The following is a 25,299-nucleotide window of genomic DNA, read 5'->3' on the forward strand; positions in this document are numbered from 1 at the left end:
GAACTGAACAAAGAATTCTCACCTGAGGAATACCGAATGGCAGAGAAGCACCTGAAAAAATGTTCAACATCCTTAATCATCAGGGAAATGCAAATCAAAACAACCCTGAGATTCCACCTCACACCAATCAGAATGGCTAAGATCAAAAATTCAGGTGACAGCAGATGCTGGCGTGGATGTGGAGAAAGAGGAACACTCCTCCATTGTTGGTGGGAGTGCAGGCTTGTACAACCACTCTGGAAATCAGTCTGGCGGTTCCTCAGAAAACTGGACATAGTACTACCGGAGGATCCAGCAATACCTCTCCTGGGCATATATCCAGAAGATGCCCCAACTGGTAAGAAGGACACATGCTCCACTATGTTCATAGCAGCCTTATTTATAATAGCCAGAAGCTGGAAAGAACCTAGATGCCCCTCAACAGAGGAATGGATACAGAAAATGTGGTACATCTACACAATGGAGTACTACTCAGCTATTAAAAAGAATGAATTTATGAAATTCCTAGCCAAATGGATGGACCTGGAGGGCATCATCCTGAGTGAGGTAACACATTCACAAAGAAACTCACACAATATGTATTCACTGATAAGTGGATATTAGCCCCAAACCTAGGATACCCAAGATATAAGATATAATTTGCTAAACACATGAAACTCAAGAAGAATGAAGACTGAAGTGTGGACACTATGCCCCTCCTTAGATTTGGGAACAAAACACCCATGGAAGGAGTTACAGAGACAAAGTTTGGAGCTGAGATGAAAGGATGGACCATGTAGAGACTGCCATATCCAGGGATCCACCCCATAATCAGCATCCAAACTCTGACACCATTGCATACACTAGCAAGATTTTATTGAAAGGACCCAGATGTAGCTGTCTCTTGTGAGACTATGCCGGGGCCTAGCAAACACAGAAGTGGATGCTCACAGTCAGCTAATGGATGGATCATAGGGCTCCCAATGGAGGAGCTAGAGAAAGTAGCCAAGGAGCTAAAGGGATCTGCAACCCTATAGGTGGAACAACATTATGAACTAACCAGTACCCCAGAGCTCTTGACTCTAGCTGCATATATATCAAAAGATGGCCTAGTCGGCCATCACTGGAAAGAGAGGTCCATTGGACTTGCAAACTTTATATGCCCCAGTACAGGGGAACACCAGGGCCAAAAAGGGGGAGTGGGTGGGCAGGGGAGTGGGGGTGGGTGGATATGGGGGACTTTTGGTATAGCATTGGAAAGGTAAATGAGTTAAATACCTAATAAAAAATGGAAAAAAAATAAAAAAAATGTTTTTGTGAGTCAAGGACTTCTTGTATTCTTCAGGATGCTCCTGAATGCCTGAGCTTCAAGGACCTTTCTGCCTCAGCCTCCTGAACAGTTGGTACTGCAGGACAGCAGCAAGATGGCCCAGCCTATGGTTTCGTGTCTTTACCCAGCATCGCAGATCTTGACAGACGCTTTTCTGCTGTAAGTTCAGCTATCTTCAGGTTCTAATGACTCCATCCTGCAGTCTCTACAGGCTGCTCAGATACATCCCGTTGAAAGGTGCCTTTACCATTCTCCCACTTCATATATTCCAACACACTGTTGCCAATAGCTTCAAAAGCTAAACTCACCACAACCATACCTTTGAATATGCTTTAGGGTACAATCTAAATAGTACACAAAAGGAAAAGAGAAAATACTTAGCATCTCAAGAGATGAAAGAACAAACTAGGTACAGAATTCATAGTAAATTACTGGAAGAAAACATGTTTCTCTAAAGAGAAAACTTTGTCATCCCGTAGAAACCTGGGAAACAGGACAGGACCATCCTCCTGGACTGTGTCTATTAATGTCGCACTGGGTGCCCTAGTTCAAGGATCTCTGGGACCACCATAGCCAGGAGAGTGATGATCCAAGATAGGCGAGAAGGTAGTTCAGCTCCACATGACTAAGTAGCCAGTGTCCAAGCCTTGAGAGTCTAAGCCCAGGGAGTTTATTTTAGGCATATTTAAGCACACCAGAATTTGGTGAAAACTTTACTGGTGATAATTAATTCAATCCCATGTGTACAATAAAGCTTAAATCATGACTACACTGAACTCTTTGTAAAGTACATATGATATCTTCCATAAAGTTAGGTTCTATAGATTGACTATATGTGACATCTTCCATAAATACACTTTCTATAGATTGACAAGCCTATGGTAAGGTCTTGGGAGAGGAGAATCTGGTATGATCTTGGCCATACAGTTAGCTCAAAGGTAACCAGACTGACTGACTATTAACCTCATCTAATTCCAGCTTTTTGGGCAGATAACAGGTTATGCACCCTTCCCTTTTAAGGGACAACCCTGTGTGTTTAACATTCCTGCTTTCCCTAGTGCTTATCTGAGAGCTCAAAGACCTCTGTGGTTCCCACACACTAGTACTGGAAATCTCAGTGAGTGTAGAATGAGAACCTAGAATCCAAGGATTAGACTGGGAAAACAAACAAACACCCCAAACCCTTGTGTTGGGAGTTTAGCTCTTGTTAGAGCATGGGTTGAATATGTGTAGGATTCTGGAAATGTTTCCTATTCCAAACTATAAGTTAAAACAGTGTATTATTATAGCTTGTTACACAGCAATGAAAGCAGAAGTATCCGATTGTGAGGAGTCTATCAAAGGTGTAAGGTATCTATAGGGAAAGTCATAAAGTTCTATTACGATATCAGTTCCGGGGCTGCTGAGAACCCGAGTGCTGCCTGCCACCAAGCTCTGAATGTCTTGAGGTCAATCACCCAGAAGGGTGGCTGCCTCTGCCTGGGTGAGAAAATGGCGGGAGGAGAGAATGGCCTCCTGCAAGCTGTCCTTGTACTTCCACACAGCTGCCCCAACATACACAGAACGAGTGGCTATTATATACTCAGAATATTAAATATAAAAGAGTGCAACTCTCAGTTTTAAGTACAGGGATGGCTTTAAAAAATATCAATGAGCTCTGGTCACAGAATTTAGTAATCTCAGAGGTGAATTAAATTCTAAAGTCTACAAGCGATTTCTTTTAAAGAGGAAAGGGCTGAGCAGATTCCAGGTTATCTTCTATTTTGAGGTCAACAGAGGGTAACAAATGGCGAGGAAATACTCTTTGCGGATGATGGAAATGTTGTAGGTCTGAAAGGAAAGGTATCCTCGCAGTTGGGAGGCACAAAGTCACACAGTACAACAAACCTCACACAAGGGATTTATTGGGAGAGAAAACCGCAGGACTGCTGCCTCTGCTCAGGTGAGAAAACAGCCCCTGACTGAGCTGAAGGCAGGCCTTCCATAGGATTTCTTAGGGGGCGGAGCTGTCCAGTTTTCCAGGCTGAGGACTGTTGGGATTTCAAGTCCAGAGTTTGGTATTTTCAGGGATTGGTGAATTTTTCTGCTCAGGGATTTGTTGGTTTTCATGCTCAGGAACTGGTTTCTGTGACAAGCCAGGGACTAATGAGACTTCCTTTTCAGGGGGTGGCGGGATTTTTTTTTTTTTTCTTGTAGGGCACTTTCTTGGCCACTTTCATAGCTCAGGTTGCGAATGAATGACTGCAGTAGCCCTTAGAAGATGACCTTTAGGGCTGTTAGGGAAGTCTGGGTGCGGGGCCTGACTGCTTTGTGTTCAGCCAGCTGAGAGCTGTGGCTTTCCTGCCTTGAGGGTTTATAAAGTATATAAAGTTTACAAATAGAGTACACCACAGGGAATCCTTTCCTTGTGGCTTGAGTTGGCCTAGATAGCCAACAATTGGACCTTCCAAGTGTGTCAGTATGTTAATTTTGTCTGGAGGCAACATTTCAAAAGTTGTTTTTCTGAGTAAGCTAATGCCCAGAATTTATTTTGGTGTGCGTTTAAACTTCCAAACGAATTTGAAAACAGCAATACTCAAATGTGTACCAGTTCAAAGATTTTCTTTTTATTAAAAAAAAAAATCAAATTCAAATCCTAAATCATTATTTTAATGTCTAAGCAGAAAATGCAGTTGTGAAGAGCAGCTGTTACACCTCAAAAGCCTTTCACTGTTCCTAGTAAAACGATTAAATGAAGAGGCTTTACATTTTAGTTCCAAAAACTAATAATATTGCTTCTCTAGTTAAAACAGATGTGCCTTTTGAAAGTTTCCTATAATGGGCCGTGAAGATCTGTCAGGGTTCAAGTCTTGTCAATAGCTGCATTCAACTAAATAACTTTTTTTCTCTTTTCACATTTATCTAATCGCAATTGCTCTTTGAATGCACGTTATTTACACATCAAAGACAAAAGACGTCGTGTATTTAGAAATATTGGACATTTAAGCTTATCATTTTAATAAAAAAAATTAACTTTCCTTCAGAACTAAGTATACATTACTCATCATTTCAAGACTATTTCTGAAGGATATGGAAATACGTCTGAAGGCCATGGACATACGAAGAAATGAAGTCTTGTTCTTATGAAATACTCGAATGAATTCCACATCTAAACCGCTAACAGACACAAGATCATGTTTTAATTACCTCAATAGCTATTTTTAATCGTCAAGTAAGGACTGGGTGAATTTAGTATCAGAAAAAGTTGCATGGCAGGCAGTCTTCCTTACACTACGGAGACATAACAGCTACAAGTTTAAGGGCTTAAGGATGATTCCGAGTTCTTTCGGCAACAAAGAAAGCTTTTCTTTCTTTCTTTCTTTTTAACAAAGAAAACCGCCAGTCCTGGGTTCCTTTCTTTGTCGCGCAGTTAACGGTGGCGGGGTGGAGGGGGACAGTGTGATGAGTCCGGAACTCCAAAGCCTTAGACGACGAGTCTCGCAGGAACATCGAGAAATGGGCACAGAGGACCTGGTGGACACAGCAGGCCTGGCGGGGTGACCTGCCCCGCCCGATATAACTCCACGCGCCACCGAACCGCATCCCTGGCCTCACACCCATCAGATTGCTGCCTCCGCTGCCGCAGCGAGCGTATTAAAGGCCCGCCCCTGGAAGTGATTGACGGGCAGTTTCCTCCAATGGCTAGTGCGCTCGGCACCGGCGGGCTGGGAGAGGGCCGCGGCTCGCGGAGGAATTCCACTTGCCCTTTAGTCCCGGGCAAGGTGTTGCGGCCGGCGCCATTTTCTGAGCCGCCTGTTTCGGGTGCCGCCATGTTGGTGAGGAGAAATCACCGTTACGGCCACTGTCCAAATCCCCGCGTCGCTGCACGCCGCCCGCCGGCTCCCACGCCTCAGCCTCCGGCGGCGAATACAGACTAGAGCGGCAGCGCCGGCAGCGCGGGGCCGTTGCCCAGTCTTTGCAGTTAGAGCCCCATCTCTCTGGCGTTGGTTGTTAATAGACTGGAAAGTCTGTGTCTGTGTCGCTCACTAGTAACCGTGAGTTTTTACCACTTCGTCACCTGTCGGCGGCGGCCGGGGACAGGGTTGCCCGCAGGCGGCGCAGGGGTCCTCCCCGCGCCCCGCTGCCGCCGCCACCGCCGCCGCCGGCCTCCAGACCTGCCCTCCAGCCCCGCCCCGTTCTTGACCAAACATGACAGACTCTGAACATGCAGGGCACGACAGGTCGGGAACCCTTCTTGTCTGTCTTTCTGTCGGATGAGAGGAGGGGTCGGGGCGGCGGGAGCGGGCCGGGGCCGGGCGCCTCCTGCATGACTTAGACGTCTCTGTGTGGCTCCATCGGTTCCGTGACGCGCACCTTCGTCCACCGCCGCTGCCTGCCGGCCGCCGCGGGGGAGGCCGAAGCGGCCGCGCCCGCCTCCCGGAGCCGGGGTCGCCGTCGCTCTCGCCGCCCCGCCCCCGCCGGGCACGTGCGAGCCCCCCGCCCCTGGCCCGGCTCAGTCGTCGGCGCCACGCGGGCGGCGGCGCGGCTGCGGCCGCTGCCCGCCAGGCCAGTGACCGGCGTTGGCAGCCCCGTTGGAACCGGCCCCAAAAGCTCAGTAGTAGGCCTAGTGGATGTTTGCCTCCGACCCGAGTCTACCTCTGAAAATAAACATGTTTAGTTTTTTTTTTTTTTTTTTTTTTTTTTTTTTTGGAGGGGGTTGGGGAGTCTCTTTCCCTCCCATCCCCCACTCCCAGGCCATGTGTCTGCCGCAGTCCTATAACCTCCAGGAAAGTGAAATGGCAGTTTTTCATATTAAATACGTTAACACAAGTAGACTGCAGAGTTTTAGCTTTACCTGATTTCCTAGGTGCTAAATAAATATTTGACTATTTAGCTGAGATTCTCATTTTCCAGTTTTAGTTTTGTTGTGCTCTGAGAGGCACATTCTTAGCACCATTCAAAGGTTTGGTGGCATTTACAGAATATACTCTTGACATTGATAAACAAATTTTTAAAGGTGTCAGAGGAGGACTTTTATTAAAACTCCTGGTGCCAAATCTCATTCAGCTGATTCCTACTTAGAATATTGACTTGAAAGTGGACATCCTCACATTGCTTTGTGAATAGTCTCAGATACATTGTGTTCTAGTGTGGCCCATAAGACTTAAGAATTCCTGATAAATATCATATGCTTTTGATAAAGCATTACACTCACCTTCCTTCCCTAAATACAAAGGAAGCAAAACAAAACAACAACAACAAAAACCAACAAAAATCATTGAAATTTTAAATGCCAAAATATATGGCAACCTTGAAAGGGATTTAAAAAAATCCTAAGAACTTCACTAATGTAATGATAATTCTCTAGAAAGACATCAATGAAGCATGTAGCAAGGTTTAGATAGTAAAAAGTGCTCTTACATAAGTGCAGAAGCTTGCACTGGACATTTTTAATGATTTTTTAAAAAAGATGATACCTTTGTAGTTTCAGTGCTGTCAAATGGACCTAAGGACTCTTGTGTGATAGGCAAGTACTCTAACACTTGGCTACACTCATAGCCCAATATTGCCCTATTAAAAAAAGTTTAAAAGTGAAGGTCCTAGAATTAACTAATAATGTTGAGAAGTCTATTGATAAGCCAGTGACTTGATGTACTTAAAATTCATTAATATGAAAGGAAATCTCATGTTAGTGGATAGTGTAACTTGAATATGTAGAAATATGTATTTTACATAATAAAACGTGTCACCAAGTTTAGAAATCAAAATAATGCTTCTACAGAACAATGACACCATGGTTTTCTCTTACCCCCATCCCTTTTGAGAGGTGGTCTCCTTAGCCTTAGCTGGCCTAGAACTTGATATGTAGACCAGTCTGTCTTAGAACTCAAAAAGATCAGCCTGTCTATGCCTACAGAGTGCTGGATTAAAGGTGTGCACTGCCATGCCTGGCTGCTATCAGACTTTGAAAAGAGTTTGAGGTCCAGTGTGGTAATACATACCTGTAATCCAACACTCAGGCTGAGACAAGAAGGTGGCATGTTCATGGCAGCCTGCCCTACACAACAAACCCTGGGTTTTTTAGAAAGTAGAATTTGAAGTTTTAAAATACTGACTTAGAAGTTAAAATGAAACTTTAGTTTAAAGGATATAGATTAGTAGGAGGAGCAAATGATAAGTAGCAATAGTTTTGTTTTAAATTAGACCCAAAAGTATCTCAACTCAGTTTTAATTTAGCCAGTGTTAGGTGGTGTTGTGAATCATAAATATAGATATAGATGTATATATAAAACCTCTGACGTGGAAAGAACTACATCAAGAAACTGCACTATCTGTATGTGGTGAGTTATATGTATAATTCCAACACTCTGGAGGCAAAGGAGAATTGCTATTTGAGCCTAGGCTAAAGGAAAGAAGGAAGAAATCCCACAGAGCAGGGGGTCTACAGAAATGGCCCTTTCCAGGACTGTAACCAGTTAGCTTTGTGAACTTGAGTTTCTTAGTGGATAACAGAAGTGTTTAAACCTTACCAAAGCAGTGGTTTTCAGTCTGGACAGGGGTGCTTAAGGGCAGGGCAGTTCCACTGATGTGACTGGGGCCCATAAATTTTAGAAATTTCCCATGTAGTTATGAGCTGTTAGGTAAATGTTTCTCAGTCTTATCTAATCAGACCTGTTTGATACAAAATGAAGAACAGCTCATAGAAATCTGTAGGTAGGTTTGTGACTACCTGTATTTTTATAGGTTTCTAGTTGATTCTAAAGAAACTTGGGAGAAAATAATCTATGGATTCCTCAAGCAGTCCATGTTTCTACATTATAACTTTTATACTGTAATACATGTTTATACGAATTATATGTGAAAAGTATATAAAATTTTGCATAGTCTAGGTATTTTTACAAAGATTATTTTCAAGCACTTTTAAAAACTAAAATATGCATTCAGGAAAATAGTGAAATCTCATATTTATAACTGCTTTGACTTTATACAAATTAAAATAGAATGTACAAAAGGGAGAAGTTCTAAATGTAAATGAAATTCATAAAATATGTTGCTGCTTTAAAATTATTTTCTTGTACATGTTTTATATGGTGAGTGCTTTGTGTTTGTTTACTATAATATATATATGTAATATATATATGAAAAATCACCTTTTGAAACTATCTATTTGAGAGTCGGTGTTGTCAGTGCACACCTATATCCCAGCGCTCTGGACACCGAAAGGAGGAGTGCTGGAATGAGTATAAGGCCAACCTGAGCTATGTAGTAAGACCCTGTCTCCAAACAGCCAATATCTGGGGGATCCCAAAACAAACAAACACAACTATCTAGTCGGTGTGCTTTCCTTTAATATTTTTATGCCTGGAGCAAGAAGTATTTTTATAAGGTACTATAAATATAATAATACCCATAAACTTGTAGATAGGTAGAATGTTAGATTCTTGTGCGTAAGTCTGGAGCCTAGTTTCTAAACATAAATAAAGCAGAAAGAATTGAGAAAGTTAAAGGTATAATCTCCCTTTCACTCAGTTCTCTTTCATTCACTTCTCTTTTTTGTTAAAGATTTATTTTATTTATATGAGTACACTGTAGCTATCTTCAGACACAACAGAAAAGGGTATCAGATCCCATTACAGATGGTTGTGAGCCACCATGTGGTTGCTGGGAGTTGAACTCAGCACCTCTGGAAGAGCAAGCAGTCAGTGCTCTTAACCGCTGAGCCATCTCTCCAGTCCTTCATTTACTTCTTTCAGCCTAACTTCACCCATCTAACTTTATCCTTCATCTGGATGTTAACCCAAACAAGTTTGATATGATGCTTGATATCAAACCTATGGCCTCATGCCATTAGACAAGAGCTCTCTCTACCTTTGAGCTGTAATCCCAATCCTGCAAGCAATTGCTGAAGGTTAAATACTAGTTCCTGCCTCAGACACTTCTACAGCAGAATGGAAAGATAACGAAACCCTAGTAACTATTAGAGTTTTCTAAAATATGTTAATGGTAAAAAGTTACTCAGGGTCTGCACAGGAGGAAAAGATTTTAATATGAACCTAGTATAAGACTTTAGAGCTCATTTATTACTTGATAAGACATATGAATATTTTCCTTGAGTTGGAGGTTATTCTTTGTTCTTCATGAACAATTTCATCTTTTACTTCCCTCCCTTTTAGCTTATTTCCTCTTAAGCAGTAACAAGACTCCAGCAGGCCAGAAGGGTAGTAATTTAACAAGTTTCCTAATCTCCTAGTGGGTTGAAAACTTGACCAGAGACTGCACCAGAGTTTGGCCAAGTACCATCAGAGGTGTGTGTGGAGAAAGCACAGGGAAATGAAGTGACACAGTAGGTTCAGACACAGGGAAGGTGTTAATGCATAGACACTGGGATCTATTTGGAAAAATGAGGAAGAGTTTTGAATAAATTTAGGGCCAAACCCATCCCTAATGGGATATGGAGAGCACATCAGAATTTGTAAGCAGGACAGTAGTGCTCAGCTGTGTGTTGTTGGTATGCTGCCTGAGGGCCAGGAAAAGCAAGTTACAGGAAAGTGAGAAGGCTTTGGAGTTGTTTTTGGTAAACATTACGAATGTACTATTTAATAATTACTCCTCTACACATGAATATGCAGCAATAAAACATTACTAATATTTTATTTGGAGAGAAATAATATAAAGAGTTAAATATTAGATAAGCATTTGAGAGTGAGGTGAGTTCTGTGGGATGTTTCTATTTTCAGTAGGGTTATTAGGTAACCACTTACTAAAAAAAGTATTTGTCAAAATTATGAAATAGGAGAGGAGTCCAGACTCAGAACATTTGTGAAAAAGCTTTCCAGATGGAATGATAGGTAAAAAAAAAAAAGCCAGGACTCAGGATGAGCCTGGTAGGATTAAGGGAAGAATTAGGAAGTGGAAGCAGTGTGGCCAGAGGGGTTAGAGTACCAGGGAGCTAGCAAGAGAAGTGCATCCTTTGGTGCTGTCTAGAGCCCTCAAGACATTGTAAGGACCTTGAACTTTCCTCTTCAGTGATTTGTAAAGCACTGTGGTATTTGGTGGCCAGAAGAAGACTAGGATCTTGCTATGGGAAAGAGGAAAAAGCAACTCCTGCAGTAATAGGTGATATATCTGTGTTAGGATATGATAAAACTAAGCAACTATCTGGTGGTTGAAAATGGAGCATAAGAAAGAACGAGCCCAGAGCTAGGATAGACATTAGTAATTGTCCAGTAAAGACTCGATCAATGGCAGTGATGCAGACACAAAGCAAGAGTCATGAGTTATTTCTTAGTTAATGCTTGGTAGAATTAGAGATGTCTGAAATGTTAGTTGAAATGATCAAGATCAACTGAGATAAAATTGTTGTAGACCATGGAGAAAAGAACATACAGTGTTTTAAAAACCAAAGGTAAAAACCAAGGGGTAAAAACTTTTCAAGGATGTGAAGATGAAGATCACAGCCCTAAAGGAAAGAAAGAAGTTCCTAAAAGTCCTTTGATAAACATTATTCTAAATTAAAACCTTTTAGTACTGAATTAAAAGGTGCTGTAAACTGATGGCCTTCAGCCAGAAAGTTTGCATGTTTGTTTGATTAGATGATTTTTTTCCCCATGTATTGAAGATTAAACCAACAGTCTTTTACATGCTAGGTATGTGCTCTACCAGAGTTAATGCCCAGCTTGTTTTGAAATAGCTTTGTTTGAATACATTTAACATTTGACTTAATGTTTTCTACTCTCTATAGTCCTTTATCAGTACTGCCCAATATGTGCTTTGTGCATGTGGGTGACCTGGCTAGCATCTTTAGTTATAACTGGAGTTAGTTGTTTGTTTGTTTGTTTGTTTGTTTGTTTTTTGAGACAAGGCTTCACTATATAGTCCTGGCTGGCCTGGAACTCACTGTGTAGACCAGTCTGGACTCACATTCATAGAGATCAGCCTGCCTTTGCCTCCCTAGTGTTGTAATTAAAGGCATGCGCTGACAACTAAAGTTTAACCCTTTGTTATGTATTGAACCAAGGTTTCTCCTGGACATATGAGCTGCCTATCTCATAGGGATAGCTGACCTTGAATTCATGAGATCAAGCCTTCAAGCCAGGACTGCCAGCACGTTGCTTTTTTACTTTCTCCCAGAGTTACCTTTCAGAGTGACCCTGCATTATCAGTTATTCAGGGTCAGAAGCTGACTCACTTCAGAGCTGTTTAGATTCAGAAATGCCAACATTGTCAATGACATTTATCACTTACTGTGTGAAAACTCGTGTCTTAATTGCTTCATATGAGTCATCTAATCTCACAACAACCTAAGAAAAAGGTCCTCCTTTTTAAAGATGAGAAAGCAAACATGAAGGGTTTTGTTGTTATTTGCTTTGGTTTTGGTTTTTGAAGACTGTTTTTTGTATAGCCCTGGCTGGCAAATATGAAGATTTAAAGTTCCCAAAAGCACTAAACAAATCAGCAGGAACTTCAATAATCTTAACTACAGAGCCTGCACTTTTATCCACATTAGAAGGAGAATGCACATACATAAGAATATTAATTTATTCCCGTGAAGACTAGATGTTTGCATCGAAGAGCATGTTCTCCATATAGAATGCTATTTATAAAATTTAATATAAAATTACCTGATGAGTAAGAGTGTGATATTAGGGCAAGAGGATTAGTTGTATGTGAATGATAGTTTAGTGACATTAGTCTCTAATGAAGTTATATTCACATCTCCATAATGTACCTGTCACTTACACACTTGCATAAAGGATGTCTTACCTCCCAGGCATAAGTATGGCACCTGTGTATTCCACATTTGCCTTTGCAGTTCTTCTTCATTGCTGTCATTGTCGACAGTCCCTCTTTCTCCTAAGAGCAATTCTTTGCGATGCATGCTAATATCTTAAATTTAGTTCTCATTTTTAACTTGGTCCAACTTAATCAGCCATGGTTTAATATTTTGGCTTTATGGTTGGTTTTCTCTTCCTTTCTTTTTTTCTTTCTTTCTGGATTTCTTATTCTAAACACACACACATAGGTACATTGAGGGGATGGTTGGGTTCTGGGAGATACTACTTTACTGGTGTGAATACATATCAACCAAGATTATTATAATTACATGACTTTAACAAAAACAGTATTTACTCTTGGCAGAATAGGCTTCTACTATAACTGACTTGATATATGCTTTCTTTTTAATGTTCGGGCATAACATTAATACTAGAGATAATGATACTGTTTTAATACTTAAGCTTTCATTAATCATTTGTATATTTTGTGTGAAAAATAAATAAATAAAGCAAGTCCCATGTAGCTTTTAAAGAGTTTTAAGAAAATTATCATTAAAAATATACCATAAAACCACAGCACAGCTTTTTTCCTATAAAGTTGATGCAAAACAATCAAGATTTGAATTTTAACGATCCTCAAAATTTTATAGGAATCATAATTAATGATTCATACTTCACTTCATTTTAGAGTCTGTATGGCTGACTGAGAAGCAGGGTCTGTCTGTGGCATTCAGTTTCATAACCTTTTCCACTGCTTTAAAATTATGATTACTCTGGTATCATATATAGAAATTATTTAATTATAGATAATTCTGTTGTAATTATTTATAAATTCCTCCCTAATCATACTTTGTCTAAATACTAAATTAGTAAAGCTTCCAGTTAATCAGACTAATTATTTTCATAATACATTTTAAAGAAAGTCAAATCAACTATGTACAGCCAGCAAAGCTGCATTTTTAGGTATAGAAAATAGAAATTCTGCTATTGTATGAAAGTTTCAGCTTCTTATGGGAATTAATTGAAAATTCACAAAAAAATTTTAATTCCCCTTACACTTAAGTTTTTAATCTCTACAGGCAGTTGAGAAATGTCTTAGAACACTTGTACTTCTGTGTGGGAGTTAGTTCTATATTGTGACTTGCTATGTCCTTAAAATATATACTTCTACTTAAATTTTTATTTTGTATAAGCAAATCAAGCACAAATGAATACTCCATTGTCGTAAGAAACACCTTTGTGGTTTGGTTGTATATATATTGCAGCGAATGCCTCTTTATTTTTTTCTGAATGACAAAGTGTGAAAAACGATAGTCAGCCAAAGCAGGAGGGACTGAAGCCACCATCATTACTGGAGTATAAACAGACCTCCAGCATTTTTTAAAAAGTACGGGAAGGATTTTTTTTTTCCCAGCACTGCTCATTGCTAAATTAGCCCAGTGGTTGTTTTGAATACATACACTAGGATCATTTTATTTGAGGTAGTAGGACCCCAGACAGTTGGGAGAACTTGTTTCATTTTGTTGTTTGTTTGTTGCTTGCTTGCTTGTTTTGTTTTGTTTTTTTTTTTGTTTTTTTGTTTTTTTGTTTTTTTGTGACAGGTTCTCTGTGTAGCTCTGGCTGTCCTGAAACTCACTCTGTAGACCAGGCGGCCTTCTTCTGCCTTCTGAATGCTGGGATTAAAGGCTTGTGCCACTACTGCCCAGCTAGAACCTGTTTCTTAAAACCTGGTCTTGTATATGTATATACACACACATACAAAACAAAAACAGTTGTGAAAAAATTTTGGAAGTTTTCCTTATGAAGTTTTGAGATAGTAAAGTCATTATCTAGTGGTTAATTTCTTTTTATACAGAATAGCTTTCATAAACATTGCTTATAATGTTTTTTACTTTCATTAATGTACATTTATATTTAATTTAATTGGTAAATTTTCAGTTAATAAGAAATATTTTCATTCCAACTTGTACCTAAAACAACTTCTTAGTTTGGAATATTCAAATAATAACAAATCTAAATGTCATACATGTTTATCTTTACCTTACTATACTGACCAATTAAAATGGTAAGCAAATGATCAGGCAGTTTCTGATCATGTGACTTGGAGACTATCAGAAATTCCTTGACCAAAGCAGAATTAGTACATTTTTAATTGAAAACTTAAGCCAAAATACAAAGTAGAACATTTTTTTAAACAAACAAAAAAGGATTCCTGTCATATCTTCAAATCCTATGGTCTCAGTGCCTCAAATTTATAATTAATCTAGCATCGGATGGTGGGTTGAGGTACTGAATACTTATAGAACTAATGGCCTCTGGGTGTGTTTGTAGATGACAGTTCACTCTGGATCATTGTTAGAGCCATCCAACAAAGATTTTTGGAAAATGGCTATGTGAAAATGTAAGGAAAATTATTTGATGGAAAATTTCTGTGGATTTCTACCTTTTTCCGTTTGTACCAGAGATTCTAAATGAACAGAGTCTAATGAAGAATGAAAATAAATTAAATCTAGTTTAATTGGATATTGAGTTAAATTTAAAAATAGTAAAAAATATACAAAACTATTAAGTATCAAAGAAGTTAACACAAGAAAATCAAGAAGAGGGAAAACCAATGGGTGGATACTTCATTCCTCCTTAGAATAGGGAACAAAATACCCATGAAAGGAGTTACAAAGACAAAGTTTGGAGCTAAGGTGAAAGGATGGACTATCCAGAGACTGCCCTACCTGGGGATCCATCCCATAATCAGCCACCAAACCCAGACACTATTGCATATGCCAGAAAGATTTTGCTGAAGGGACCCTGTTATAGCTGTCTCATATGAGGCTATGCCAGTGCCTGGCAAATCCAGAAGTGGATGCTCACAGTCATCTATAAGATGGAACACAGGCTCCCAATGGAGAAGCTAGAGAAAGCATCCAAGGAGCTGAAGGGTTCTGCAACCCTATAGGTGGAACAATATGAACTAACCAGTACTCCCAGAGCTCATATCTCTAGCTGCATTTGTAGCAGAAGATGACCTAGTCGGCCATCACTGGGAAGAGAGGCCTCTTGGTATTGCAAACTTTATATGCCCCAATACAGGGGAATGCCAGGGCCAAGAAGTGGGAGTTGGTGGGTAGGGGAGCAGGGCGGAGGGAGGGTATAGGGAACTTTCAGGATAGCATTTGAAATGTATATAAAGAAAATATCTAATAAAAAATAAATAAATAAATATCAAAGAAGTTAGCAAGGTAATTCACAATTTTGACTTATTCACATACTACCCTGGTTTTGGTTATACAAAAATAGTTAAGGCTGGGTGGTAGTGTTTCACACCTTAATCTCAGCACTTAGGAGGTAGAGGCAGTAGATCTCCCTGAATTTGAGGCTAGGCTGGTCTACATAGAGACTTCTAGGACCTCCAAGGCCATACGAAACCCTGTCTCAGAAAACCAAAACCAAACAAACAAAACCTCTAACTTTGAGAAGTGTAACTTTGAAGAATAAAAAAATTTTCTAGAATAAAGGCACAGCAGCATTTCCCTCTACTTCCCTCATTTTGTTAGAGATGTAAGTTCAGGTATATATTTAAAGGCTTGCTAGGTGGTGACACAGAACTGATCTCAGAATCCAGCTGAGGCAAGAGGAATGCTGTGTGTTTGAGACTAGCCTAAGCCACAGAGCAAGTACCAGGCCAGCCAGGACTACATGGACTTTTAAAAACAAAAAACAAAACAATAAAAGGATGCAGAGATTTGGGGGAGTATTGGGACAGGATGAATGCAATAGCATGGTTGTGCTGGGAGACAGAGACAGGGGGATAGCTTACTAGTCAGCCTGGCCTACTTGGTGACCAGTGAGACCCTGTCTCAAAAAGAAAAAGTGGGTGGTAGCTGAGGAATGACACCCATGTGTACACATGTGTGTGCATACCCCATTCTGACACAAACACAGAGTATTCCAAAGTAAATACAAATAAAGCTTTGTAGAATAAAAATATATTTTCCTAGGATAATGGTACAGCAGTATGTCCCTTCTACTTTCTTGGAAAATGAAATGAGTCAGGGAATTTGGCATTAATAGATACTTTGTTATCTAGAAGCCAGTTTTTTGGAAATACATTTGAATAAAGTGTGTGCCTTGCATCCCTGTTTTACTGAAGGTCCTTTTATCTCTTTTTGTTACTTTGGGTCTTCATAAATATCCTTATAGTTCTGATGAACAACCCATCTTCAGTTTTAGTACTTTGAGGAGACTCTGGGAATATAATCATTTAGGCAGACAGCTACTGAAGTTGTGTAGAGTAAAATGGAATATGTTCAGGTTCAGACTCTGAACTTGGTCTGTCCCAGCTTCATTGCACTTTACCTGTATCAGATAATTTTTCATTATTATTTTCAGAAGGGAAATAAGGGAAATTTCTTGTTAGAATCCTTGCACTCAGATTTACAATTTCTCCTGACATTCTATTCAGATATGTATATTTCAGAGAAATCACAACAAATATAAATAAATAAAGACAACTCCATAGGATCCTATAACTCAGTCCTTTATCATCAGACCAAATATTCTGCCTTGGTGGCCTCCGTTTCCTAACAAACACTGAAATAACTAGAAGATTTTGTACAACATGTGACCCAGTGACACTAAGCTGGCTTCAGTTCTATAGTGTATTGCATGCTTTATACAGAAGTTTTGCTTATTTTTTTGCCTGCAGAGATCCCTTCCTATGGCTCTCTCTCGGGCTGTGTCACCTAGATTGCCCTGATCCTGTGAAGAGCAACATTCTCATAGTTGCTTTCTCTTTGCCATGTATTTAGGTAGTTTTATTTATTGTATGATTTTTTTAATTGCCTGTCTAACCCATCACCAGATTACAAACTTCATGAGGAAGGTAAAGTAATTGCCATGTAAGTCTGAGGACCATAGTTGTAATCCCCAGCATCCCAGGAAACGCCCAGTGGGCTAGCCACCTGCATGGAATAGCTGTGCTCAAGAGACAGAGACAGAGTCCTTAGAGCAAACTGACTAATCAAGATTAACTAAATCTGGCAAGCTTTGAATTCAGGTCGTATCTTGCCTCAATATTTAAGGAAATAAGTCATGGGAGAAGACTCACCCCCACACAGGAATATGCACACCACACACACACACACACACACACACACACACACACACACACACAGAGAGAGAGAGAGAGAGAGAGAGAGAGAGAGAGAGAGAGAGAGAGAGAGAATGAATGAACTTCTAGAGGGGAAAAACTGCATCTTGTTTTCTGTTGTATCCCTAACTTGAGAAGGTACTGAGTAAACACATGTTCAAAGGTCAAACAGCTTTTATTAAGTTGGAGAGGAAAAAAATGTATATAGTTTCTAAAAATTGTTGCTCCAGATTTTGAGTATTTTATTTTTCAGTTAACTCAGAACATTAGACAGTATTTATATTTAGACAAGTTTACTTTTTACCCCCAATGTAATTGTTTTTACTTAATTGAATTTTGGCAGCTGGTCCTTGTCAGGTTAGTATATGATGCTGTAAGCAATAAGCTGTGATGCTGGTTTTATGAATACCCTGAGAACAGTGTACATTGTACTGAGCAGTGTCCATTACTGCAGGAAATGCACTTCTCTGATCTTAGTCCTCAAAGAAGAAAACAGTGGCTTTCTCGAACAGCAAATCTGTTTTTGTCTTGGAAGCATTGCTATCTTATGCTTGATCCTTGTTTTTTGAATCTAAGGACTGAATTGGCAGCTAAACTTGGTTTTAGTTTGCCTGCACCCATATGGCAGTTCCCAACAGCCTGTAGCTCTAGGGGATCTGACACCTCTGGCTTCTTTGGACATCTACACTCATGCACACACACTCAAAAATAACAAATCTTTTAAAAATATTCTAAAAATAAAACCAACATAATTTAAAAAATAATTGGCCAGGCATTGTGGTACAGTACTTTGATCTCTGTGAGTTCGAAGTCATCTTGGTCTAGCAAGGTCCAGGACAGTCAGGGTGCTTGGTTACACAGAAAAACTTTAATTAAAAAAAAAAAAGTACGGGGTTTGGTTTTGTTACATTAACGAAGACATTCTTGGACTAACTCTAGTTCTGAGAGGCACTGAATTTGCAAAACTCCTACCTCAGCCTCCCAAGTAACTGAGACTACGAGTCTATCAGATAATTAACCTTAGCCCTTAGCCTCAATGTAAAGTAAGCTTGCTTAGCCTCATCTTAAACTTTGGAATTTTAACTGTAATTTATTTGCACATTTTATAGTTTGTTTAATAAGACTTTATAAATGGCAATAATACAAATGTCACTAGAGCTTTAATAAAAAAAAAAAAAAAGAAAGAGTTTAGGCATTAAACTCCAAATTGGTTCACTTAGGTATTACAAAATTGTCACTTTCTTTGATTTATTTTTAAAGCCCACAAGTTTGGCTTAACAAGGAGATCTAAGATACACACATTAGAACTTGGTTTGTGTGGGAACTAAAAAGGGACCTTGGGGAAGGGGGGCAGGGAGGACCCACATTTGGCCAGAGTTCTACCTATGCTCTGGTCAGGCGGACATGGGGAGGCTGCCAGACACTTTCCACTCAGCCTCAGGTGGGCATCCAAGCCTCTGACCCACTCGACGGGGGTTGGGGATGGGGGGTGGGGGTTGGACAAGGGGCAGCCCGCCCTGGGGCCATACCCTGTAGCCCCCCAGGTTATGGGAGAGAGGGAAGAGAGGTTCCTATGCATACAAGAGTGAGCGCAGCCTTGATGAGCAGAGACTGTCTATGGTTTTAGAGCTTTATTGTAGAAAGGCAGGGGGAAAGAGAGGAGGTAGAAAGAGAGGGGGGAAGGCTAGAGAGAGAGTAAGAGGGATAGTGAGAGGAAAGGAGAGTAAGAGCGAGAGAACAAAGGAGTGAGAGAGTGAGAAGGGGCCAAACAGCCCCTTTTAAAGTGGCTGCTATTTTTTCTGTTGCTAGGTAACTGGGGAGGAGTTTAGCCTGAAGGTCAGAAGCTTGGGACATTGCCTTATGTGACTTCTAGTCATGCTTCTCTTGTGGGGGCTGTGGGGGGGCGGTAACTTAGACAAGAGCCAGAGTTCCAGGAGACATGAGAGAACTCCTTTCATCCTGTGTAGGTAAATTATGACAACTGGGTCCCGGGGTTCAGCATCTCAGCTTGACTGGAGACTAACCTGTCTGTGCATAGCCCAATGCCCCGCAAGTTTGAATAGTTTCACCCTCCTTGATCCTCACTCATAGATACAGAACAGAAAATTACATACCCACTGGTTTATACCATAGGGACCTTTGTAGGAATTCTGACTTAAAGCCTTGCTTTACCCGGACTAGGTAGCAGCAGCACAAAACTTTGTTTTGTTAAGATTTATTTGTTTTATGTATATGAGTACACATATACATAAAACACACCAGAAGAGGGCATTGGATGCCATTACAGATGCTTGAAAGCCACCATGTGGTTGCTGGGAATTGAACTCAGAACCTCTGGAAGAACAGTCACTGCTCTCAACCACTGAGCCATCTCTCCAGCTCCATCCTTTTGTTTTCCTGTAACTTTTTGAGTGCTAGTTATTTTCATTTTTTTCTGTGTGTTTTTTGTCGGCATGTCTGTGCACCATACATATGCAGTGCTCTCAGAGTCCAAAAGAAGGTGCCAGATACCCTTGGAACTGCAATTACAGATGATTGTTAGATGCTGTGTGGGTGCTGGGAATTGAACCCCATTCCTTTGGAAGGGCAGTCAGTGTTCTTAACTGGTGAGCAGCCACCTTCCCCGCAGAAACAATTTTTTCTATCACAAAAGAAATAAAAGCTTGCAGTAATATAATGTGACCCTGGAGAGCAGGTATTGGCAAAGTATAAGACAAAAATAACTGAGTGGGGCTTGGAGAGCTGGCTCTCACAGGAGTACTTGGTGCTGTTGCAGAAGAGCAGATTTGGGTCCTAGCTGGGGTCTGACACCCTGTTCTGATCTCCACAGGTGTGACCCCAGGTGTACATTCGCACAAATACACATACATAAAGACAATAAAGATTAATAAATATTAAAAATAACCCCAACTGTCATATGGAGACGCTAGAAGGCATTTAAATGGAGGCTCAAAGGAAGATTTCTCCCTCTTGAGTACAGGTCAGATATCAGAATTTGTTCTAGGTCGGCTTTTATAGGCATATTGTCGTCTTTTGGTTTGTGTACTGGCTGGTTTTGTGTGTCAACTTGACACAGCTGGAGTTACCACAGAGAAAGGAGCCTCCCTTGAAGAAATGCCTCCATGAGATCCAGCTGTAAGGCATTTTCTCAATTAGTGATCAAGGGTGGGAGGGCCCATTGTAGGTGGTGCCATCCCTGGGCCAGTAGTCCTGGGCTCTAGAAGAAAGCAAGCTGAGCAAGCCAGGGGAAGAATCCAGTAAGTAACATCCCTTCATTGCTTCTGCATCAGCTCCTGCTTCCTGCCCTGTATAAGTTCCAGTCCTGACTTCCTTTGGTGGTGAACAGCAATGTGGAGGTGTAAGCTGAATAAATCCTTTCCTCCCCGACTTGTTTCTTGGTCATGATGTTTGTGCAGTTAGAAACCCTGGCTAAACAGTTTGACAATGGATGGATACTATTGCTGTATGGATTGACAACAGTAACTTCTCTGTGTTGGTAACCTATACAGCAAAATTCACTAGCTGCATTGCAGACAAGAGTCCTAGGGCTCCACTGTTTTCCTGTAAGCATTAGATCAGTTGCTTCTGATTGGTTTGTTGTATTTTGGGGGCTTCACAGTTCCTATTCGCATTTTTAGTCAGTAAAGTTTTAGTTAATAAAGCTTTTCAAGTTACAGGATCTCACCCAAAAAGATAAACATTCTTTCAGACGCTCCAGAATCAACGTGGTCTCTGGATTGAGGAGAAAATATTTAAAATGGTCTAGTTGTTTAATTGTTTTTTTTTTAAAGATTTATTACTTTTATATGTGAGTACACTGTAGCTGTCTTCAGACACACCAGAAGAAGGCATCAGATCCCATTACAGATGGTTGTGAGCTACCATGTGGTTGCTGGGAATTGAACTCAGGACCTCTGGAAGAGCAGCCGGTGCTCTTAACCACTGAGCCATCTCTCCAGCCCCCAATTATTGAATTGTTACATAATGTTTATATTTAACAATTACTGTTCGAGCTAGGGATTGAGTAAATATGTTACTGGCTGAGCAAGTAATAGTAACACAAAAAATTCTCAGTTATTTATGGCATAGAAATACTTTTTACATAAAGTTAAGGGAAGTTTTCAAAACTTGTCATGGGACTGTGGATGGAAAGTGTTAGGATTATTGAAAATTCATTATATAGGCCATGTATTTGTACTGTTTCATTCATAAAAGAATATTTATTTGGACTGATTTAGGCTTTAACAGATTCTGAGATTGGCTTGAGGAATAAATTAAAGCCACAGGGCACTGTAGAAATACTCAGGGGTTAGGAGTGTCTTACTGTTCTTCCAGAGGTCCTGGGTTCAACTCCTAGCACCCATATAACAGTTCACAACTGTCTATAACTCCAGTTTACAGGATTGAACACCCTCTTCTGCTCTCCAAGGGCACCGGACCCTGCTTGTGCAATACATACATGTAGGCAAAATACCTATATATAAAATTAAATCTTGAATAAAAGTTTTTCAAATAACAAATCCCCATAGACATGGTTTGAAAAGTAATAAAGGGAGTTCCTGCAAACTAAGTGGCTTTGAAAAGGTATAAGGACATGCTACATGCTAGCTACAGGATGGGGACGGCCACTTTGAAGGCGGGGGGTATTCCTTAGAGCTCTCCTCTGGTAATTTTGTAAAGAGAGAGAATTCAATGCTTAAGACCCATATGGTGAAAAGAAGGAATGGACCAACTCCTGAAAAGTGCCTTCTAATCTCCTTACACTACTACACGCTCACACACCAAGTTGTTTTTGTTTCTGTTGTTGTTTTGCTTGTTTTTACTGTTATAGGAAAATGAGAGCTGGAGAGATGGATCAGTAGTAAAGAGTGTATGTATACTGCTCTTGTAGAGGACCTATGTTTGGCCTAACATCCTCTTCTCGACTCACGGTGCCTGCACTTACGATATTCATTTACCCCCACACAGACACACATAATTAAAGATAGGCATGGTGGCACACACTTTTAATCCTAGCACTCAGGAGGCAGAGGCAGGCAGATCTCTGTTCAGTGCCAGCCTATTCTACACAATGAGTTCCATCTCAGCCAGGGTTATATAGTAAAGCTCTCTTTCAAATAAATAGTAAGATGAACTATCCAGGATATAAATGTCCAAGATCCAAATCTAGGATAATACAACAAGAACTCTGGCCAGGTAGCACAGGCTCAGGATGACCTGTCAGTGGTTTTGCCTGAGTGGAGATAACTGGTTTAGGTATGTAACACAGCAAGTTAACCTATGGCTTGATCAAGAGTTTGTCTGCATTGAGGCAAAAGGTGAGAGTAGACCCAAATAAATGTGTCAATTGTGCTGACAGATTGAGTCAGTAGAACCAACTTATTACATGGAGAGCAGCTTAGCACCATCTGTTCTGCAGCTTGTCCCCAGGATAAGCTGAAACTAAAGGAGCCCAGTGGTAAACAGCACAGGGGTGGGGACATTCTGTAGCTGAGGAACTGTTTGCATACTGTGCTGAGCAGTTTTTCTTAACCCGAAGCTATACTCTGAGGATCAGGGAACGTAATCTACCCTTATTGGACCTCGGAAGGTAGATGAGAAACTGCCTCATAGGAACCTCCAGCAAAATCTGAAGATAGATGAGAAAGAGCTTTCTGGCATCATCTCCTACTGCCTATCTTTCTGTATTTTAGGGGATCACAGGCCATGTTGTTGAGGTTCAGGCTGCCTATGGTTCCTCCTTTCTTATGTAGTCTGTGCAGTCATGGAAGGTCAGAAACACCAGCACAGAGCATTGTCCTACCATGCCATTCTGGAGAGGGAGAAATGACAGCATGAGCTAATACAGACCATGAAAGGAATGTATTGGTTAAGTACAAGTTTCAAATATTGAGATGATTCACATTGTTTGGGAAGGATCCAGTCTCTGTCTGCTCCTACAATGTAAAGAAACCCTGGCAGTCACTTGGTAGGGTTTTTAAATGTCTGTTTTGTGGTGATCAGTGAATGTGTGTATTCATGAGTAATGTTGGTAAAGTCCATTAGGAGTGCTCAGCTAGTCTTCTGTTGAGGATTTTGTGTTTCTTTTAGAAGATTCAACTTCTGATTTTTAGAAGATTCAAGTTTGTAACAAACGAGCCTTTAAATCAGTGATGGGCAACCTATAGGTCACTACCACTTTGGGGTCATATATCAGATATTTACATTACAATTCATAACAGTAGCAAAATTATAGTTAATGAAGTAGCAACAAAAACAGTCTTATGGTTGGCAGGTCACCACAACATGAGGAACTGTATTAAAGGATCACAGAATTGGGAAGGTTGGGAAACACTGCTTTAAACAGTCATCGAATAGACAGAAGTGGAGTTAAGGGCAAGTGATTCAGGTTTCTTTATCTTAGTAGTAAAAAATAAGAATGGAGGAAGGTAGAATTGTTGAGGCACAGGTGTCAAGTTATTGGGGTGCATTGTCATGTCTAGTTTCTGAGCAGTTAGCTTCAGAATGAGGATAGCGGGCATCTGAGTCTGGAGTTTACACGATAGTTTATTACAAATTTCTCCTCTTGTTTCCAATTTAGATATTTAAACAGCCTCTTGATGGGAGTCTGACCTAGAACTTGACACATTCTGTTCCCAGACCTAAGACATTTAAATATAATGAAAAATGTTTTAGTTTTAATACATTCTTAGTTAAAACAGTTTCATCCCTTTGCCCTTTCCCTTCCTCTCTACAGCTCCTCTCAGGTCCTCTCCCTCCAACCCCTGACCATGTCCCTCCCACTCTCAAGTCGTTAGCTTCTTTTCTTTGATTATTATTGTCATATAAATGTATATGTATGTATATATATGCACAAATGTTGACATAGCCATTTCTAGAAGAGACTGTTTCATACCCAGACTTCTGGTTCTTACAGTCTTTCCATTCCCTTTCCATCTGTTCTTCCAGAATATCTGCTGAGCCATAAATGCAGGAGCTGTCGTTGTATCTGTTGGGGCAGGGATCCCTAGGGCTCATTGATCAATGCTTATGTACAGATGCAGTTTTCTGTGGTGGCCTTCATCAGCTGTAAAAAGATGTTTCTTTGATGAGGAGTGGAAAGGGGTCTGCTGAACCAGAACCAAATACTGTAACCTTTAAAAGAGAATTTTATTGAGATAAGTTCAACTGATTTTAAAGATTTTTCAAGGCTGTATAAGCAGCACCACTGTGTAATTTCAGAACATTTTCATCAGTCCACAGAGAAACTTTAGGCCTGTTGGTAATTTCTTTTTATTTTCCCCTCGAATCCACCTGACAACCCCCCCCCCTTTTTTTTTCTGTCCTTGTGAATTTGCCTAAGAGATAGACTCTTAAAGACTGGACAGTTATTTACCAAGCTTTTATACATGAATATGCCATTTTACTGAAAATAACTTTTTAATGCTAATTCTTTTATATTAGTAAGAAGTCACCTATGTATTTATTAATTCTTAAAAATATCTTTTTCTTTTATCCTTAGGATTATTATCTCTCCTTATTCCTCCTCGAACCCCTTCCATTATGTTCTCTTTTCTCTGACAAATTCACATCTCCTCACTAATTGTTGTTAATGCATGTATGTATATACATTCCTAAATGTACCTGCCCAGTCTGTATAATGTTATTCATATATGTGTTTTCAGTGGACCATTTGGTATTGGATGACCAATTAATTAGTGTGCCCCTGAGGAAAAATTTCTCCCACCCTCAGCATTCCTTAGTTACTTGTAGTTCTTTGGGCTTTTCTCCATCCACGTTGGTGTGTCTTATTCCCATGTACCTCATCTTTAGGCAGTCATGTTGGTGAGAATTTATGGAGGAGACATATTCTCACAGAAGCTCCCTGGTTCTCTGGCTCTTAAAATCTTTCCTCCCCCTGTTCAGCAATGTCTCCTGAGTTGTTTTGTAGGTTAGTCATTGGAACGGGCTCTACAGCTCTTCACTTTAATTGGATGTTTTATGGAATAGTCTCTGTCTGTTGCAATCCTTATGAGTGTTTAGGACTACAGTTATTTTTGAGTATAAGGACAAATATTTAGATGTATTTAGGGATTATTCTTGTTTAGTGT

The 25,299-nt window shown here is 40.2% G+C and overlaps 1 protein-coding gene across 2 annotated transcripts in view; it reads left to right on the plus strand.

Annotated features, from left to right (window-relative positions):
- Positions 1-5,094: 5,094 nt before the first annotated feature.
- The window catches only part of Zc3h6 (zinc finger CCCH type containing 6), a 51,162-nt gene continuing 30,957 nt past the window's right edge, over positions 5,095-25,299 (plus strand). The window contains exon 1 of one of the 2 annotated variants that reach the window (NM_178404.3): positions 5,095-5,529. In NM_178404.3, coding sequence (NP_848491.2) covers positions 5,498-5,529 — 32 coding nt within the window. In that variant the 5' untranslated portion in view covers positions 5,095-5,497. The remainder of the gene's footprint in view (positions 5,530-25,299) is intronic. The other variant, XM_011239850.1, reaches the window with a different exon arrangement.

The sequence above is a fragment of the Mus musculus genome, chromosome 2 (assembly GCF_000001635.26).
Source record: "Mus musculus strain C57BL/6J chromosome 2, GRCm38.p6 C57BL/6J".
Classification (NCBI taxonomy): Eukaryota; Metazoa; Chordata; class Mammalia; order Rodentia; family Muridae; genus Mus; species Mus musculus.